Source organism: Oncorhynchus mykiss, chromosome 25 (genome assembly GCF_057628025.1).
Source record: "Oncorhynchus mykiss isolate SJ-2025 chromosome 25, ASM5762802v1, whole genome shotgun sequence".
Lineage (NCBI taxonomy): Eukaryota > Metazoa > Chordata > Actinopteri > Salmoniformes > Salmonidae > Oncorhynchus > Oncorhynchus mykiss.
The window spans coordinates 61,191,116-61,206,595 of record NC_143046.1 but is presented as its reverse complement, the minus strand read 5'-3'; the positions used below and the strand labels follow the sequence as shown (position 1 = coordinate 61,206,595).

At 44.2% G+C, this 15,480-nt stretch overlaps 1 protein-coding gene and 1 long non-coding RNA gene across 3 annotated transcripts in view; one reads left to right on the top strand and one right to left on the bottom strand.

The window, feature by feature from the left end:
* The window catches only part of LOC149972080 (uncharacterized), a 185,096-nt gene that overhangs the window by 11,422 nt on the left and 158,194 nt on the right, over positions 1-15,480 (bottom strand). Inside the window, exon 3 of one of the 2 annotated variants that reach the window (XR_016491916.1) lies at positions 8,068-8,132. The exons of the other annotated variant lie outside the window; for it this stretch is intronic. This is a non-coding gene — a long non-coding RNA (uncharacterized LOC149972080). The remainder of the gene's footprint in view (positions 1-8,067; positions 8,133-15,480) is intronic. 2 annotated transcript variants of the gene reach the window in all.
* LOC110505405 (connector enhancer of kinase suppressor of ras 3) overlaps positions 1-15,480 on the top strand; it is a 74,218-nt gene that overhangs the window by 21,030 nt on the left and 37,708 nt on the right. Inside the window, exon 2 of the mRNA XM_090220670.1 lies at positions 7,248-7,411. Within this exon, the coding sequence (XP_090076796.1) occupies positions 7,248-7,411 (164 nt within the window). The remainder of the gene's footprint in view (positions 1-7,247; positions 7,412-15,480) is intronic.

Genomic DNA, 15,480 nt, shown 5'->3' with positions numbered 1-15,480 from the left:
GCATACAATGACATCCCAGACGATTCTGTTCTTCCAACTTCGTGGCAACAGCTTGGGGAAGGCCCTTTCCTGTTTCAGCATGACAATGCCCCCGTGCACAAAGCGAGGTCCATATAGAAATGGTTTGTTGATTGGTGTGGAAGAACTTGACTGGCCTGCATAGAGCCCTGACCTCAACCCCATTGAACAACTTTGGAATGAATTGGAATGCTGACTACGAGACAGGCCTAATTGCCCAACATCAGTGCCCGACCTCACTAATGCTCTTGTGGCTGAATGGAAACAAGTCCCCACAGCAATGTTCCAACATCTAGTGGTAAGCCTTACCAGAAGAGTGAAGGCTGTTATAGCAGCAAAGGGGGAACCAACTCCATATTCATGATTTTGGAATGAGATGTTCGACGACCAGGTGTCCACATACTCGAAATCGTTGATGAATGGTGGAACATGAATGATTTGAAATAATCTATATTTGAGTAACCTGTATTATCATAAGAAGGAGATCCATCTTCATGGGCGACTTCAATATAAACTGCGAAAACAAAACTTGCAGGACCCCCTGTGTATATAACCTCGTTGTTGCTATTTTGTTTTATTTTTTATTTTAGTGTATTTGGTAAATATTTTCTTCACCAACAGTACAGTAGTTTAAGAAAGAGTTGAGGGCTTGTAAGTAAGCATTTCACGGTAAGGTCTAGGTCAAGGTGAACACTTGTCGTATTCGGCGCATGTGATTTGATTTGAACTGTTTCAGAGAAGGACATTATGTGTATGTGAGCATTACCTCTGTCACTAACATGGCTTTTCAAGAGAAAATAACCATATTAATGTGCAACAGTACGATAAAAAAAATCCCGAAAGGTGAGCAGAGTAACTGCGATGCAGCTATAAGTCAAATTGACTGGTCTGATCTGTTAAGCAATGAAAACCCAGAGTCTGCATACAGAACATTTCTATCAGCTATTGACAAGGAAATTTCAACGAAAGCCAAGACGGGAAACTTCTCTAGCATGGCTCAACGGGGACCTCTGGAGGCAGATGAGAGAACGTGATCTTTCCTTGAAAAAAGCACTGAAGTATGGTCAGAATGATGACAGACGTATATTTACAGCACTGAGAAATAAGGTGGTAAAAGGAATATAAAAAAGCCAGAGTTCTTTCTTAGTGATCAATGAAGCAATTGGAAATGGCAAAGTGATGTGGGAAACCTCAACTAACAGGGAAAGGAGCTGAAAAGTACCAAAAACAACTTGAGTTAAGGGATACTAATTCAAGACTCCGATTTTTATATCCACCATCTTTAAAAAAATGTATTGTGTTGGCTTTGTCAGGGAACTGGTGCAAAGATTTTCAACCAAGACCACAGTTCTGACTCCCATAGATAACAATAAACCAATATTCAGAACTCCTGAAATCTCAGCATCAGTAGGGGACAGTATTATTAGCTTCTTCAGGAGCTATAGAACAATATGTATTTGATCTAGACACTATTCCTGAAGAGGGACACATTCTCTGATTGCCCCTATTGTATATTTAAAAATATATATTTCACCTTTTATTTAACCAGGTAGGCTAGTTGAGAACAAGTTCTCATTTACAACTGCGACCTGGCCAAGATAAAGCAGTGTGAACAGACAGCAACACAGAGTTACACATGGAGTAAACAATAAACAAGTCAGTAACACCGTAGAAAAAAAGGAGTCTATATACATTGTGTGCAAAAGGCATGAGGAGGTAGGCGAATAATTACAATTTTAGCAGATTAACACTGGAGTGATAAATGATCAGATGGTCATGTGCAGGTAGAGATACTGGTGTGCAAAAGAGCAGAAAAAGTAAATAAATAAAAACAGTATGGGGATGAGGTAGGTAAATTGGGTGGGCTATTTACCGATGGACTATGTACAGCTGCAGAGGATAGTTAGCTGCTCAGATAGCAGATGTTTAAAGTTGGTGAGGGAGATAAAAGTCTCCAACTTCAACGATTTTTGCAATTCGTTCCAGTCACAGGCAGCAGAGAACTGGAAGGAAAGGCGGCCAAATGAGGTGTTGGCTTTAGGGATGATCAGTGAGATACACCTGCTGGAGCGCGTGCTACGGGTGGGTGTTGCCATCGTGACCAGTGAACTGCGATAAGGCGGAGCTTTACCTAGCATGGACTTGTAGATGACCTGGAGCCAGTGGGTCTGGCGATGAATATGTAGCGAGGGCCAGCCGACTAGAGCATACAGGTCGCAGTGGTGGGTGATATAAGGTGCTTTAGTAACAAAGTGGATGGCACTGTGATAAACTGCATCCAGTTTGCTGAGTAGAGTATTGGAAGCCATTTTGTAGATGACATCGCCGAAGTCGAGGATCGGTAGGATAGTCAGTTTTACTAGGGTAAGTTTGGCTGCGTGAGTGAAGGAGGCTTTGTTGCGAAATAGAAAGCCGATTCTAGATTTGATTTTGGATATGTTTGATATGAGTCTGTAAGGAGAGTTTACAGTCTAGCCAGACACCTAGGTACTTATAGATGTCCACATATTCTAGGTCGGAACCATCCAGGGTGGTGATGCTAGTCGGGCGTGCGGATGCAGGCAGCGAATGGTTGAAAAGCATGCATTTGGTTTTACTAGCGTTTTAAGAGCAGTTGGAGGCCACGGAAGGAGTGTTGTATGGCGTTGAAGCCCGTTTGGAGGTTAGATAGCACAGTGTCCAAGGAAGGGCCAAAAGTATACAGAATGGTGTCGTCTGCGTAGAGGTGGATCAGGGAATCACCCGCAGCAAGAGCAACATCATTGCTATATACAGAGAAAAGAGTCGGCCCGAGAATTGAACCCTGTGGCACCCCCATAGACTGCCAGAGGACTGGACAACATGCCCTCCGATTTGACACACTGAACTCTGTCTGAAAAGTAGTTGGAGAACCAGGCAAGACCGTCATTAGAAAAACCGAGGCTACTGTACATATAGTTAGTCTGTCCATCAAATATGGGTGCTTGGAAGTCTGCTGCAGTGATGCCTGTTTTTAAAATCTGGTAACCCAACACTGGTGGAAAACATATAAGCATTCTTCCAGTGCTATCGAAAGTAGCGGAAATATGGGTGGTTGAACATCTGGCTGATCACCTCATTCAGGGCAACGCCATCCATCAAATACAATTTGGATTCAGATCTAACCATTCTACCGAAACAGCCAATTGCTATTTTCTGGAGTGAATTCAATCTCAACTGGACATAGGTGGTGAAGTCGGCGCAGTCTTTTTGGATCTTAAAAAGGCCTTTGATACTGTGAATCATGAGGTCCTCCTATCCAAACTATCCTCCCTTTTTAATGAAGTCATTAGTTGGATGTATTCCTATCTGAGAAACTGAAGTCAAAGCGTTTGTTTGGGGAGACACTCAGTCGGACTCTCTTTGCTATAACATTGGGGTCCCACAAGGGTCAATATTAGGCCCCCAATGTAACATGTGCAGTATGCAGACGATACAGTTCTGTATTTACACTCAGAAAATAGACAACTAGTTGTTAACTGAAGCTATGATACATGTTTCTAAATGGATGACCAATTCTTGCATGCATTTAAATATCGACAAGACTGTTTATGTTTTTCTTCTCTAAGAAATCCTTTGATTCTTCCCAATGAGCTGTTCTTCTTAATGGGGAGAATCTGAAAGTTGTGTCTTTAACTTCAGGTATCTTGGTGTCATTTTGGACTCCAACTTGACATTTAAGAAACATGTGAAGGTGGTGAACATGGTCAAGTTTGGATTATCCAACTTTAGGTTTAGAAGACCTTTCCTTCTTCTGGAGGCCGCCAAACTATATATGCATGCTATGATCTTCTCACATCAGATGTTTCCTCACATACTGGTCACAAGCAGGAGCTACTATTCTGAAACCAATTGAATCACTCTACAAACAAACGCTTAAGATTTTTGATAACAAACCAAACAGTGACCACCATTGTCATATCATTTAGAAACATAATTGATTTAGTCTGGATAGCTTTTAACAGTATGTAAGCCTTGTCTTTAAGATCCTGCATGGTCTTGCCCCTCCACCCCTATGCCGGCATATCATGCTCAAAGAAAGCACCTCCCTTTTCAACACAGTAAAATCGGTCAATCGGAGGGGAGGGGGGGGGGGGGGGTCGTCGAGGTTTACTAATCATCCCCTATATTGTGAAAATCGATCACTCAAAGTGCTTTGCAACGGAACTTCCTCCTAATATGTTACATTGAAAACACATGTTTATGCTGGACCATTTACTCAATTGGATTGTTCAGTCTCCGCTGGACTCACTAATGTCACTATTACTCACACACACACAGAACATAAGCTCCATTTTCTACTGATGTTCAAATGAGGAGAAGCCTGGGTTAATGCATAACATTTTTGTGAGACAGAATTTGTCTTTTGTGTTTCTGCATGTTTCTTCACACTTCATCTCAGCTTTGGCATTTAAGTGCGTGTTAAATTCTGTTTTCAGGATGGCGTTAAAATGTTTTAAGCCTGGTTTGGCCTTTTTGAAGAGCTTTCACAAATTCTCCCACTTCCACCCCCTTCATCAATTCACTATAGTGTCACATCCACCTCCCTCACTTGTTTTTATGTCCTTAATGGACGTTAATAGTTTCTCACACACCCTGTAGCCATTGGTCTACGCTCTATATACTTTTATCAGGTCTATGTGAGAAGTTGCGTCTTTTCTTCTGGATGTGGCAAGAGTACGGGCCAGAGAGATCATGGTATTGTCCCTTAAGACTCTGGGAGCAAATGTAGCCTGTGGTTCCTATGGAATAAATGCACTTCGACTTGTATACCTATTGGGATAATGCAGTCTTACTGGGGATACCCATGTTTCCCACTCTCTCCCCAGCGGGATCCTCTCAATTAGTCCCATCGAGGGGACCCACACACACACACACACACACACACACACACACACACACACAGGCTGTTTTGAAGTGGCAGCTTTTGTTCAAACTCTCCGAATTAGATCGCCGGCCTAGTCAGGTTGATCAGGTGATCTGACCCAGAATTCCAAAGTCAGGGCATTGCTCTTGGAGACGGATTTGGGGAGGTGTAAAAAAAACACTTAAACGAATGAAGCAATTTATATAGGTATTGAGGGTGGAAGGGAAGTTCTGTTTTGGGAAGATGTTTTGTTTGTCTACCCAAAGCTTTGTAATAAGCCTGTAGGCTGTTCAGGAGAAGTTAATCTCAGAGTTGATTAATTATGAGAAGGAAAACTGCCACAGTCAGAGCAGGCCTAGTAGCCCAAACTTAGTTTTCCTTCCCCTCTCCCCTTAACTCATCCGTAGAGAGATTCCGCAGAAGGATGGCATCATTCCACAGGAAATGCCTTCTTAACACGCCGAGGGTAATGCAGGAAGGAGAAACCTTAGCCCTGTGTTTCCATTCTTTTGTTTCTCTTTAATCCCATTACCAGCAGCTGGCCCAGTCAGAGGCTGAGGCTGTGTTTGTGTTGGGCTGCGTTCAGTCCCCCTCCGCCACACAGCGCTCACTGGGTCTCTCTCATACTCTCCTCCACTGGGCCTTTTGAAGTGAGCTCCCTCTGTGCTGCCAAAACTCAGTCCATTTTAGGGATTAAGCCCAAATTGCATAAAGTCTGCCCTGGGAATTCTCAAGCCAGGAATGTGAAAAATGTTTAGACAGTAAGTGAACTTGACTGGTTGCGTTATGGGTTATAGTTGAGCAGTTTGATGTCTTTTGTTGATTTCACTGCAGAAGCCTTGCAGACTTTCTAGCGTTTTGAGGTTTTATAAGAGGTCGTTAAAAAATAACTTCAACGTAAAAAGCACAGTTAATGGACTGTTAGATTCTTCTGCAGATTTGTAGTATTTTGTGAAAGACTTGGCTGTTCCATGTTGGTGGGTTTGAATGTAGGTGTGTGTGTGTGTGTGTGTGTGAAGGGGACAGTCACCGCAACGTATGCTACTCTTGTTGCAACCCAGTAGACATATGATTGGCACAACAGTCTCTGTGGTGTGTCCTGGGAGCCCCTGGCTCTCTGCTCTGCAGGCCAGACGAATTAACAGTCTGCTCTGGTATCTGCAACTAGATATCCTGCAGCACTAAGCCATTCACCACGCTGACACACACACACACGTTGCCGCAGCAGCAGCACACCACACACACACATTGAATGCCACACAGGTGTGAAAATGAGGTACCATTTCTAAAGAAGGCTCCTTACCACAGAACATACCCCCATCTGCATACACATAATGCTCATAGTGTATTCATATATGGAGTGTTGTTATTATGGCTGCAGTTTAGACTGGAAAGAATGTACGAAACCAAAGCTCTTTCCTTGAATACTTGTCAACGGAGAAATGGATGGGTTTTGGATGGCCATACTCACAGCACGTCTGTGTGTATATGTACATCTGTCAGGATCAGGGGGGTTGTGCAGCTGACGGGCCATTCAGAGGGCCAGGGCTCAGGGCCATAGCTCTGCAGCTGCCCCCTCACTGTGCCCTCATTGATGGACTAGATGGTGTTTACTCCCCACCCCCCAAATGGTTTATTGTGAACAAGAAGCATTTGTGTTTGGCTCTCTTGGGAGACTTTTTTTTTGCAGTTGTCTTGTCGAAAGCACTGCGTGTTACCCACAGACTTCTGCTAATGGGGCTATAAAATATAAAAATTGCATTGGACCAATTCATCCAGCTGAGCCCTTAGTAGGTGTGAGTGTAATGTAGAACAAATTGCCTTTCCTTGAGTGGGCAGAGTGGCTGCTATTGTGATAAACTCATCCAACAGTGTGGGGGTTTAAAAAACAGCTAAGAGACATCCCCCAACTGTAATTGGACAAAGAGCCGCCCATTGTTCAACTGTCCCAAAAGAGTTAGGAGCAGTTTAACCGCTCTTCTGTTTATGGCGTGTTTATCTTGGGGCTAGATCTGATGCACCTGTTTGTCTCTCTCTCTCTGCTATTGGTCTGTGTACTACACAGCCGCCCCTATGTCGTCAGGTGTCAGGTCCGTTATTAGAACTGGGCTTGTGTCAAGACAGGTGGAGACCGACTTCCACGAATCCTGTTGCATCTTTAAGGAGATTCATGTGCTGCGTCTCTACTCTGGGTAGGCCTCTGTATCACTCAATGTTAGAGGCCTGCATAAAAAAAAACACAGCTTTTACTGTTATTTCATGTTATCACAAAGGTATTTCTTATCGGTGCTCTTTGTCTCAAGGTACTGACACTCGTTCTCTCCTTCCCCCACTTTGTGTTCAGGCTTGGATGACAGCTTGCAGCAGTATGTGCCTAACTTTGAGCGGGAGAAGATCAGCGGGGAGCAGCTCCTGAAGATCTCCCATCAGGACCTGGAGGAGCTGGGTGTGGCCCGCATCGGACACCAGGAGCTGGTGCTGGAGTCCGTCGACCTGCTCTGTGCTCTGGTACGTACATGGTGCTCACATCTCAATCTCTCGCTCACCCCCCGCCCCCCCTGCAGGTCAATAATAGCATGACAAATCATGAAAGCCCTTGTGTGAAAAAGGGATGATGGGACCAGGAGCTCGCTGGTTGTTCAGTGAGAATCTCTGGAGATGGAGCAAAGGTCATCAGCGCTGCTGTCCCCTCTTTCGCTCCCTTGGTGCCAGTGTGTGCGTGTTTGAAATAGGCCCAGATTGTAGTTGGCAACCAGTGGTGCAGAATCTCTCATTTCCCACACAACAGTGTAGAACACTGCTCCAGGACATTAGAGTAGGAAAGCTGTATTTCAGTCCAGATGGAAGGAAACCAGGCTTTGTAATCAGGCTCTATGGGCTCCAGGTCTGGTGGTTAGATTTGAGCTGGTGATTAGTAGTGGTCAGATGGGGAATCACATCACTTAGACATCACAGGACATGAAGGGGATGAAGAGAAGAAAGGGGTTATTGTGCTCTTTCTTTAGCTATATCTCTTCTGTTTCTCACACACACACACACACACACACACACACACACACACACACACACACACACACACACACACACACAGAGAGAAAGAGGGTGAAATGTCAGGTCAGCTGTTGCATTCCCAGTGCACTCCTGGCCTCAGCCTTGTGTCTCACCCCAGTGGCTCATGGGAACGCTGATACGGCCTTCTAGCCTGGCGTCCGGACATCCATCAAAAGAGCTGCCAGGAGAAGAGTTATGGTCAATACCACTGTCTTAAAGCTCAAAGAGAGGGAGAGAGCGGGACAGAAGCAGAGGGAGAGGTGCTCCTAAAACATTCACCAAGCTCAGACTGAAACAGAACCAGGTTTTCAAACAGATGGGATTGATTTGGGTTTTTATCGTTTCCTGTGTCAGCCCAGATTGCGGTCTTAAGTTTTGATCAGTGTCAGCATTTATTTTTGAAATCCTTATGCTCCTTTAAAATGGCTTCCACTACTGATTTTTCCTCTATGAAGTTCCTTAAAGGAGCATTTCCATTCAGATTTTATCCTGCAATTCTCCCTGATCTTGTATTTATTCTGTAGAAAAGGAAACTTTAAGCAAACTTTAAGCAGTAGACCAACAGGTCACTTTACCCAAACAGATCTAATTTAGCACCACCTAAATGCCAGAGGAGCCTGGTGTTGTCTGGTTAGACATGAGTGGTGTTTGTGCCCATGTCATCTGATCCTGGTTAGTTTGCTTCTGATTAAGGTTGAGATTCAGATGGGGAGAGCAACACATAGACTGGCAACTACCATGCTGGGATTAATCTAAGGACCCTATGTCCAGCTATGGAATCCTGATCCTGGAATTGTCTGACAAAAGTTTGGAGACGGACCTCTGAAGCCTGTTGTTCCTTGATTCTTCATCTCTAGGTAATATTAATTGGAAAGTATTGTTGGATAGTGTCTGAGCTAGAGGTTGACCGATTAATCGGAATGGCCGATTTAATTAGGGCCGGTTTCAAGTTTTCATAACAATCGGAAATCGGTATTTTTGGGCGCTGATTTCCGAGTATTTATTTTATTTTATTTTATTTTAAATTAAAAACAAACAACAACAAAAATGTATACCTTTATTTAACTAGGCAAGTCAGTTAAGAACACATTATTATTTTCAATGACGGTCTAGGAACGGTGGGTTAACTGCCTTGTTCAGGGGCAGAACGACAGATTTTCACCTTGTCAGCTCAGGGGTTCCAATCTTGCAACCGCACAGTTAACTAGTCCAACGCTCTAACCATTGCACTCCACGAGTAGCCTGCCTGTTACGCGAATGCAGTAGAAGCCAAGGTAAATTGCTAGCTAGCATTTAAACTTAACTTATAAAAACCAATCAATCATAATCACTAGTTATAACTACTAATCCAGTTTAGCAGGCAATATTAACCAGGTGAAATTGTCATTTGTCTTGCGTTCATTGCACGCAGAGTCAGGGTATATGCAACAGTTTGGGCTGCCTGGCTCATTGCGAACTAATTTGCCAGAATTTTACGTAATTATGACATACATTGAAGGTTGTGCAATGTAACAAGAATATTTAGACTTAGGGATGCCACCCGTTAGATAAAATACCGAACGGTTCCGTATTTCACTGAAATAATAAACGTTTTGTTTTCGAAATGATAGCTTCTGGATTCGATCATATTAATGAGCAAAGGCTCGTATTTCTGTGTGTTATTATGTTTAAGTCTGATTTGATAGAGCAGTCTGACTGAGCAGCAGCAGGCCCGTAATCATTCATTCAAACAGCACTTTCGTGCATTTTGCCAGCAGCTCTTCGCAAGCACAGCGCTGTTTATGACTTCAAGCCTATCAGCCTAATGGCTGCTGTAACCAATGTGAAATGGCTAGCTAGTTAGCTGGGTGTGCGCTAATACTGTTTCAAACGTCACTCGCTTTTAGATTTGGAGTAGTTATTCCCCTTGCGCTGCAAGGGCCGCAGCTTTTGTGGAGCAATTGGTAATGATGCTTCGAGTGTGGCTGTTGTCGATGTGTTCCTGTTTCGAGCCCAGGTAGGGGTGAGGAGAGGGACGGAAGCTATACTGTTACACTGGCAATACAATAGTGCCTATAAGAACATCCAATAGTCAAAGGTATATGAAATACAAATAGTATAGAGAGAAATAGTCCTATAAATACTATATTAACTACAACCTAAAACCTCTTACCTTGGAATATTGAAGTCTCATGTTAAAAGGAACCACCAACTTTCATATGTTCTCATGTTCTGAGCAAGGAACTTAAACGTTAGCTTTTTTACATGGCACACATTTAACATGGCACACATTTTTACATGGCACATATTACTTTCTTCTCCAACACTTTGTTTTGGCATTATTTAAACCAAATGGAACATGTTTCATTATTTATTTGAGGCTAAATTGATTTTATTGATTTTTTTATATTAAGTTAAAATAAGTGTTAATTCAGTATTGTTGTAATTGTCATTACAAATAAATAAATAAATAAAATCGTCCGATTAATCGGTATCGGCTTTTTTGGTCCTCCAATAATCGGTATCGGAATCGGCGTTGGAAAATCGGTCGACCTCTAGTCTGAGCATCCCTCTCTGGAGCAGAGATGGTGATAACCGCTTGAAGAGAAGACCCTAGTCTGAGCATCCCTCTCTGGAGCAGAGATGGTGATAACCGCTTGAAGAGAAGACCCTAGTCTGAGCATCTCTCTCTGGAGCAGAGATGGTGATAACCGCTTGAAGAGAAGACCCTAGTCTGAGCATCCCTCTCTGGAGCAGAGATGGTGATAACCGCTTGAAGAGAAGACCCTAGTCTGAGCATCCCTCTCAGGAGCAGAGATGGTGATAACCGCTTGAAGAGAAGACCCTAGGCGGTTACTGTGATCATTAGGAACGGACACATGGAAATGCTTTTTACAGGGGTAGAAGGTAATGCTTATGCTATGATGAATCTGTGTCATACCTTATATGCACCATACCGTACATCCTTCAGTCCAGCCAGTGTTGGGGAAGCTACTCTGAAAATGTAGTTATCCAAGTTACCAATTACTTAATCCTGGAAGAATTTAGGCTACACTACAGCTACCATTAAGAAAAATATAGCTTACTTAACTGAAGTAACTTAGAAAAAGTACTTAGTTACATTTCTATCTAAATCTGAAATGTCAACTACAAATTGCAAGAACAGATCACTCTGGAGTCATAATATAACAGAATGTGTCATTTAGCCTATTAAACATAACAGGTAAGAATTGGGCACATAGTGTTTCACGTGAGAATTGGGCAGGTCTGATGCTGAAAAATAAAGGACATTCTTGCCTACTTCACACACATTTTATTTTTGCTAAAAAAAAGTTGTCGTTCCAATAGTTAGCAACACCACTACATGGCAACACTACCAATATTTGAATATAGTTCAACTACCACCATGCTACTGTAAAATGTAATTACATTTGAACTAAATGTAGTTCACTACTCCCCAACACTGAGTCCAGCATCCCTTACTCTAAGCTCAGGGTAATTGTGCCCAGATTTCTGCTCACCCCCAGAGCCAGCGATTAAGTGAAGCCTCTTTGTTTTCTCTTGATGAGCTTCATAAATTTAACCCGTATTCCCTCGTGTTTCCCCAGCATGTGTTTGTTATGGTTAACAAATCTTCCCCCAGTCCGGAGCCTTTGTTATTTCTCAAAATAACTTGAGTCTGTTAGGAGAGGATGATTATGTTATGTCATTCAGACAGAGGATCAGAGAGGATGTTTAGTCGTACTCGTTTCCCCCGCTAGTGACCCTGGGTTTGGAATGCCGGGCCAGCAGTGGCATGGAAACGCTCCTCGCACCCCCGATTGAGGAACCCTGGGTAAACAAGCTGGCCGTGCTGGTCTGCTGTGGCTCCTCTTATTAACAGACGCCTCTGTCTCACTGACCCCGCGGGAGGAAGACACACCCTCGTTTCAATTAACTTTAACTGGGGAGAGGTCACGGCTTATGAGTGGAACAACCAGCTGACAAACATCAGACCCCTCTTGCTGTGGGGTTCAAACAGTCCATCTCTTCTCTTTGTGGTCACACAACAGTCCTTTCACAGTAGACAGGATATCCCCTGTACTGGTCATGGAGCCACATGGTCGATGTTCATGAGATGGTCTGAACCTTCTCTGCTGTTGAATGCTTTTAGAAGCATGTTCATACATCAGAGTTGTGTATCTGTTCTCGTCTCGTAAATGAGTAGAACCTTCTATCACACGTGTCTTAACTTGGCTCTCGTTGCCATAGTCCCTTTCCCTCAGCAGGATGTTAGACTGGCTGACTTAATGTAGCCCTTCGGTACCACTCAGATTACAGCTCACACAGGCAGAAGTCATCTGAGCAAGCTGGTCTCCGGAGACAGAGGAAGAACATGTTAATTATTCAAACTGGGACTCTCAGAAACATAATGACTTCTGCAGAGATCCATCTTGAAACCCAACACCTCAGTTTTTCCTTTGGAACCCCAGCAGCCTGCTCATAGGAGAAGATCCCCCCCCTATTGTCTCCCAGAGCCATGGAATAGATATTAAAGGCGCAGTGGCTAAGTAGTGCGGTGGAAACTGCTGCGTGGTGTTTTACTGTCCACTGTGGACCTGTCCCTTCGAGGAGCGTACCAGACTCTCTCTTCAGGAGCAGGAAACAGATGTGGCCCCCACCTGGCTGATTGACGGGGGTGGGGGAATGCCCATCTTGGGCCATGTTCCTGCCGTGTTCCTCTGGTGTCAGGTGATGCGTACCGTTGGCCCCTGCGGTGAGGGGCAGGAAGAACCTGTTGTGATGGGCCTCCTCAGGTCTCCTGTGAACACTTCTCCATGTCTGTCAGGATACAGGGCCTATCTGGAGGCCCGAGCAGATCCTATTCAGAACAGTCACTTCTCTGCTTTTTCGACGCTAGCTCAGCATAATAAAACGGATTAAAATGGAGTGGATTTGATTTGATACGCACATTATTCACCTGGTGACTGTTCCTATTAGTTGCTACTGCTGAAGTGGAGGTAATGAACTTCTGCATAGCAGTCCGAGCTGGTGTTTCTGTGTGTGATTGGCCCGCTAATGACAAAGCCAGAGGTGCTGTTTGATCTTAACCCACTCTCTACAGCTTAGTGTCAAAGTCTCACTATTTCTGTTTTGGTTCAACACAGTTGCTGTGTGTCTTTTCCTGATCCGTGTGGGCTTTTAGAGCGCCTGAGAATATTTAGACACATCTTTTCTCCATTTCTTCTCCTGGTATAAATCTGCCTAACGTTCATGAAGTTTCCATAATGACCTAAGGCTCTGCGTGTCTCAGTGGCCTTCTGAAAGAGCAATTTGGATACTGAGATGTGGTAAATTTGACGTGTTATGAGTTTGCACATATGGCTGTTTTTCCTAGCCACCGTGCTGCTACATCTGCATTGCTTGCTGTTTGGGGTTTTTGGCTGGGTTTCTATATAGCACTTTGACATCTGCTGATGTAAAAAAAAAAAAAAAAAAAAAAAAACATTTGATTGATTGCTACCTCAGCCCCATGCAGCTCGATAGGGACGACTCTAGGATGAGGTAAGTAATATGTAATCTGTTCCTGAGTAAATTCTCCTGATATAAAACGGCAGCTGAGTGGAGTTAGCTGCTGATCACTTGCAGGTTTCCTCAGTGTGGAGTTGGTCTGAGCGAGCGCAGGCTATTTTCTGCTCTTTAGCGATTACCGTGCCAGTCAGGCTGATGCCAGCGAGGCTGGTGTGGATGCAACACCCTGTGAGCCATCTTACTTTTCTTTTCTGGGGGGGGGGGGGGGGGGAACTTGGCCAGACTAAAATCTAAAATGTCGAAGTGTTTTTAATGCAGCGCTACACTAACCAGAACAAGCAGCTTACTGACGTCATGATGAATGTAGCCGCTGTGATGTTTGATAAGAGCATTGCAGTCTGAACAGGGCTGTATTACCAAACTGCACACAGGGCACATGACCCCCAAGGGGCACCCTTCCCCTCGGATATACGGCTCCCTCGGGAACAGACCCTGACCCCAGTGATCTGCGTGAAGAGGAGGTGGAGAAAGAGAGGCAGGAAGGCTTCCTTCTGAAGAGTAGGCGGCGATCGAATAAACCCCCACTCCCCTAAATTCTGCTCGCAAACATGCTATCCTTGGACAGTAAAATGGCAGAGTTATTGGGAAGATTAAACTACCAACGTGACATTAAAAACTAACATTGTATGCTTCGTGGAGTCGTGGCTGAACGACGACAATATCAACATACAGCTGTCTGGTTATATGGTGTACCGGCAGGATAGAACAGCGGTGTCTGGTAAGACCAGGGGCGGCGGTCTATGTATTTTTGTTTTCAACAGCTCTAAGGAAGTTTCGAGCCATTGCTCTCCTGCGGTAGTTTCTCATGGTAAACTGCAGACCACATTACTTACCGAGAGAGTTCTCATCTATATTCTTTGTAGCTGTTTACATACCACCACAGTCAGAGGCTGGCACCAATATAGCATTGAATGAGCTGTATTCCGCCATAAACAAACAAGAAAACGCTCACACAGAGGTGGCGCTCCTAGTAGCCGGGGACTTTAATGCAGGGAAACTTAAATCTGTTTTTACCTAATTTCTATCAGCATGTTAAATGTGCAACCAGAGGAAAAATAACCCTGGACCACCTATACTCCACACACAGAGATGCATACAAAGCTCTCCCTCGCCCTCCATTTGTCAAATCTGACCATAATTCTATCCTCCTGATTCCTGCTTAGAAGCAAAAATTAAAGCAGGAAGCACCAGTGACTAGATCAATAAAAAGTGGTCAGATGAAGCAGATCCTAAGCTACAGGACTGTTTTGCTAGCACAGACTGGAATATGTTCCGGGATTCCTCCGATGGCATCGTTGGCTTCAATGACAATAAGTGCATCGATGACGTCGTCCCCACCGTGACCGTACGAACATACCAGAAACCATAGATTACAGGCAGCATCCTCACTGAGATAAAGGCTAGAGCTGCCGCTTTCATGGAGCGGGACTCTAACCCGGAAGCTTGTAAGAAATCCATCTATGCCCTTCGACGAACTATCGAACAGGCAAAGCATCAATACAGGACTAAGATCGAGTCTTACTACACCGTGTCTGGCGCTTGGCGGATGTGGCAGGGCCTGCAAACCCTTAGACTACAAAGGGAAGCACAACCGAGAGCTGCCAAGTGACACGAGCCTACCGGATGAGCTAAACTGCTTCTATACTCTCTTCAAGGCAAATAACACTGAAACATGCATGAGAGCACCAGCTGTACCGGAAGACAAATCACGCTCTCCGCAGCCAATGTCAGTAAGACCTTTAAGACGGGTCAACATACATCAGCATGTGCTGACCAACTAGCAAGTGTCTTTACTAACATTTTCAACCTCTCCCTGTCTGAGTCTGTAATACCAACATGTTTTAAGCAGACCGCCATAGTGCCTGTGCCCAAGAACACGAAGGTAACCTACCTAAATGACTTCCGACTCGTAGCACTCATTTCTGTAGCCACGAAGTGCTTTGAAAGGCTGACTCACATCAACACCATCATCCCAG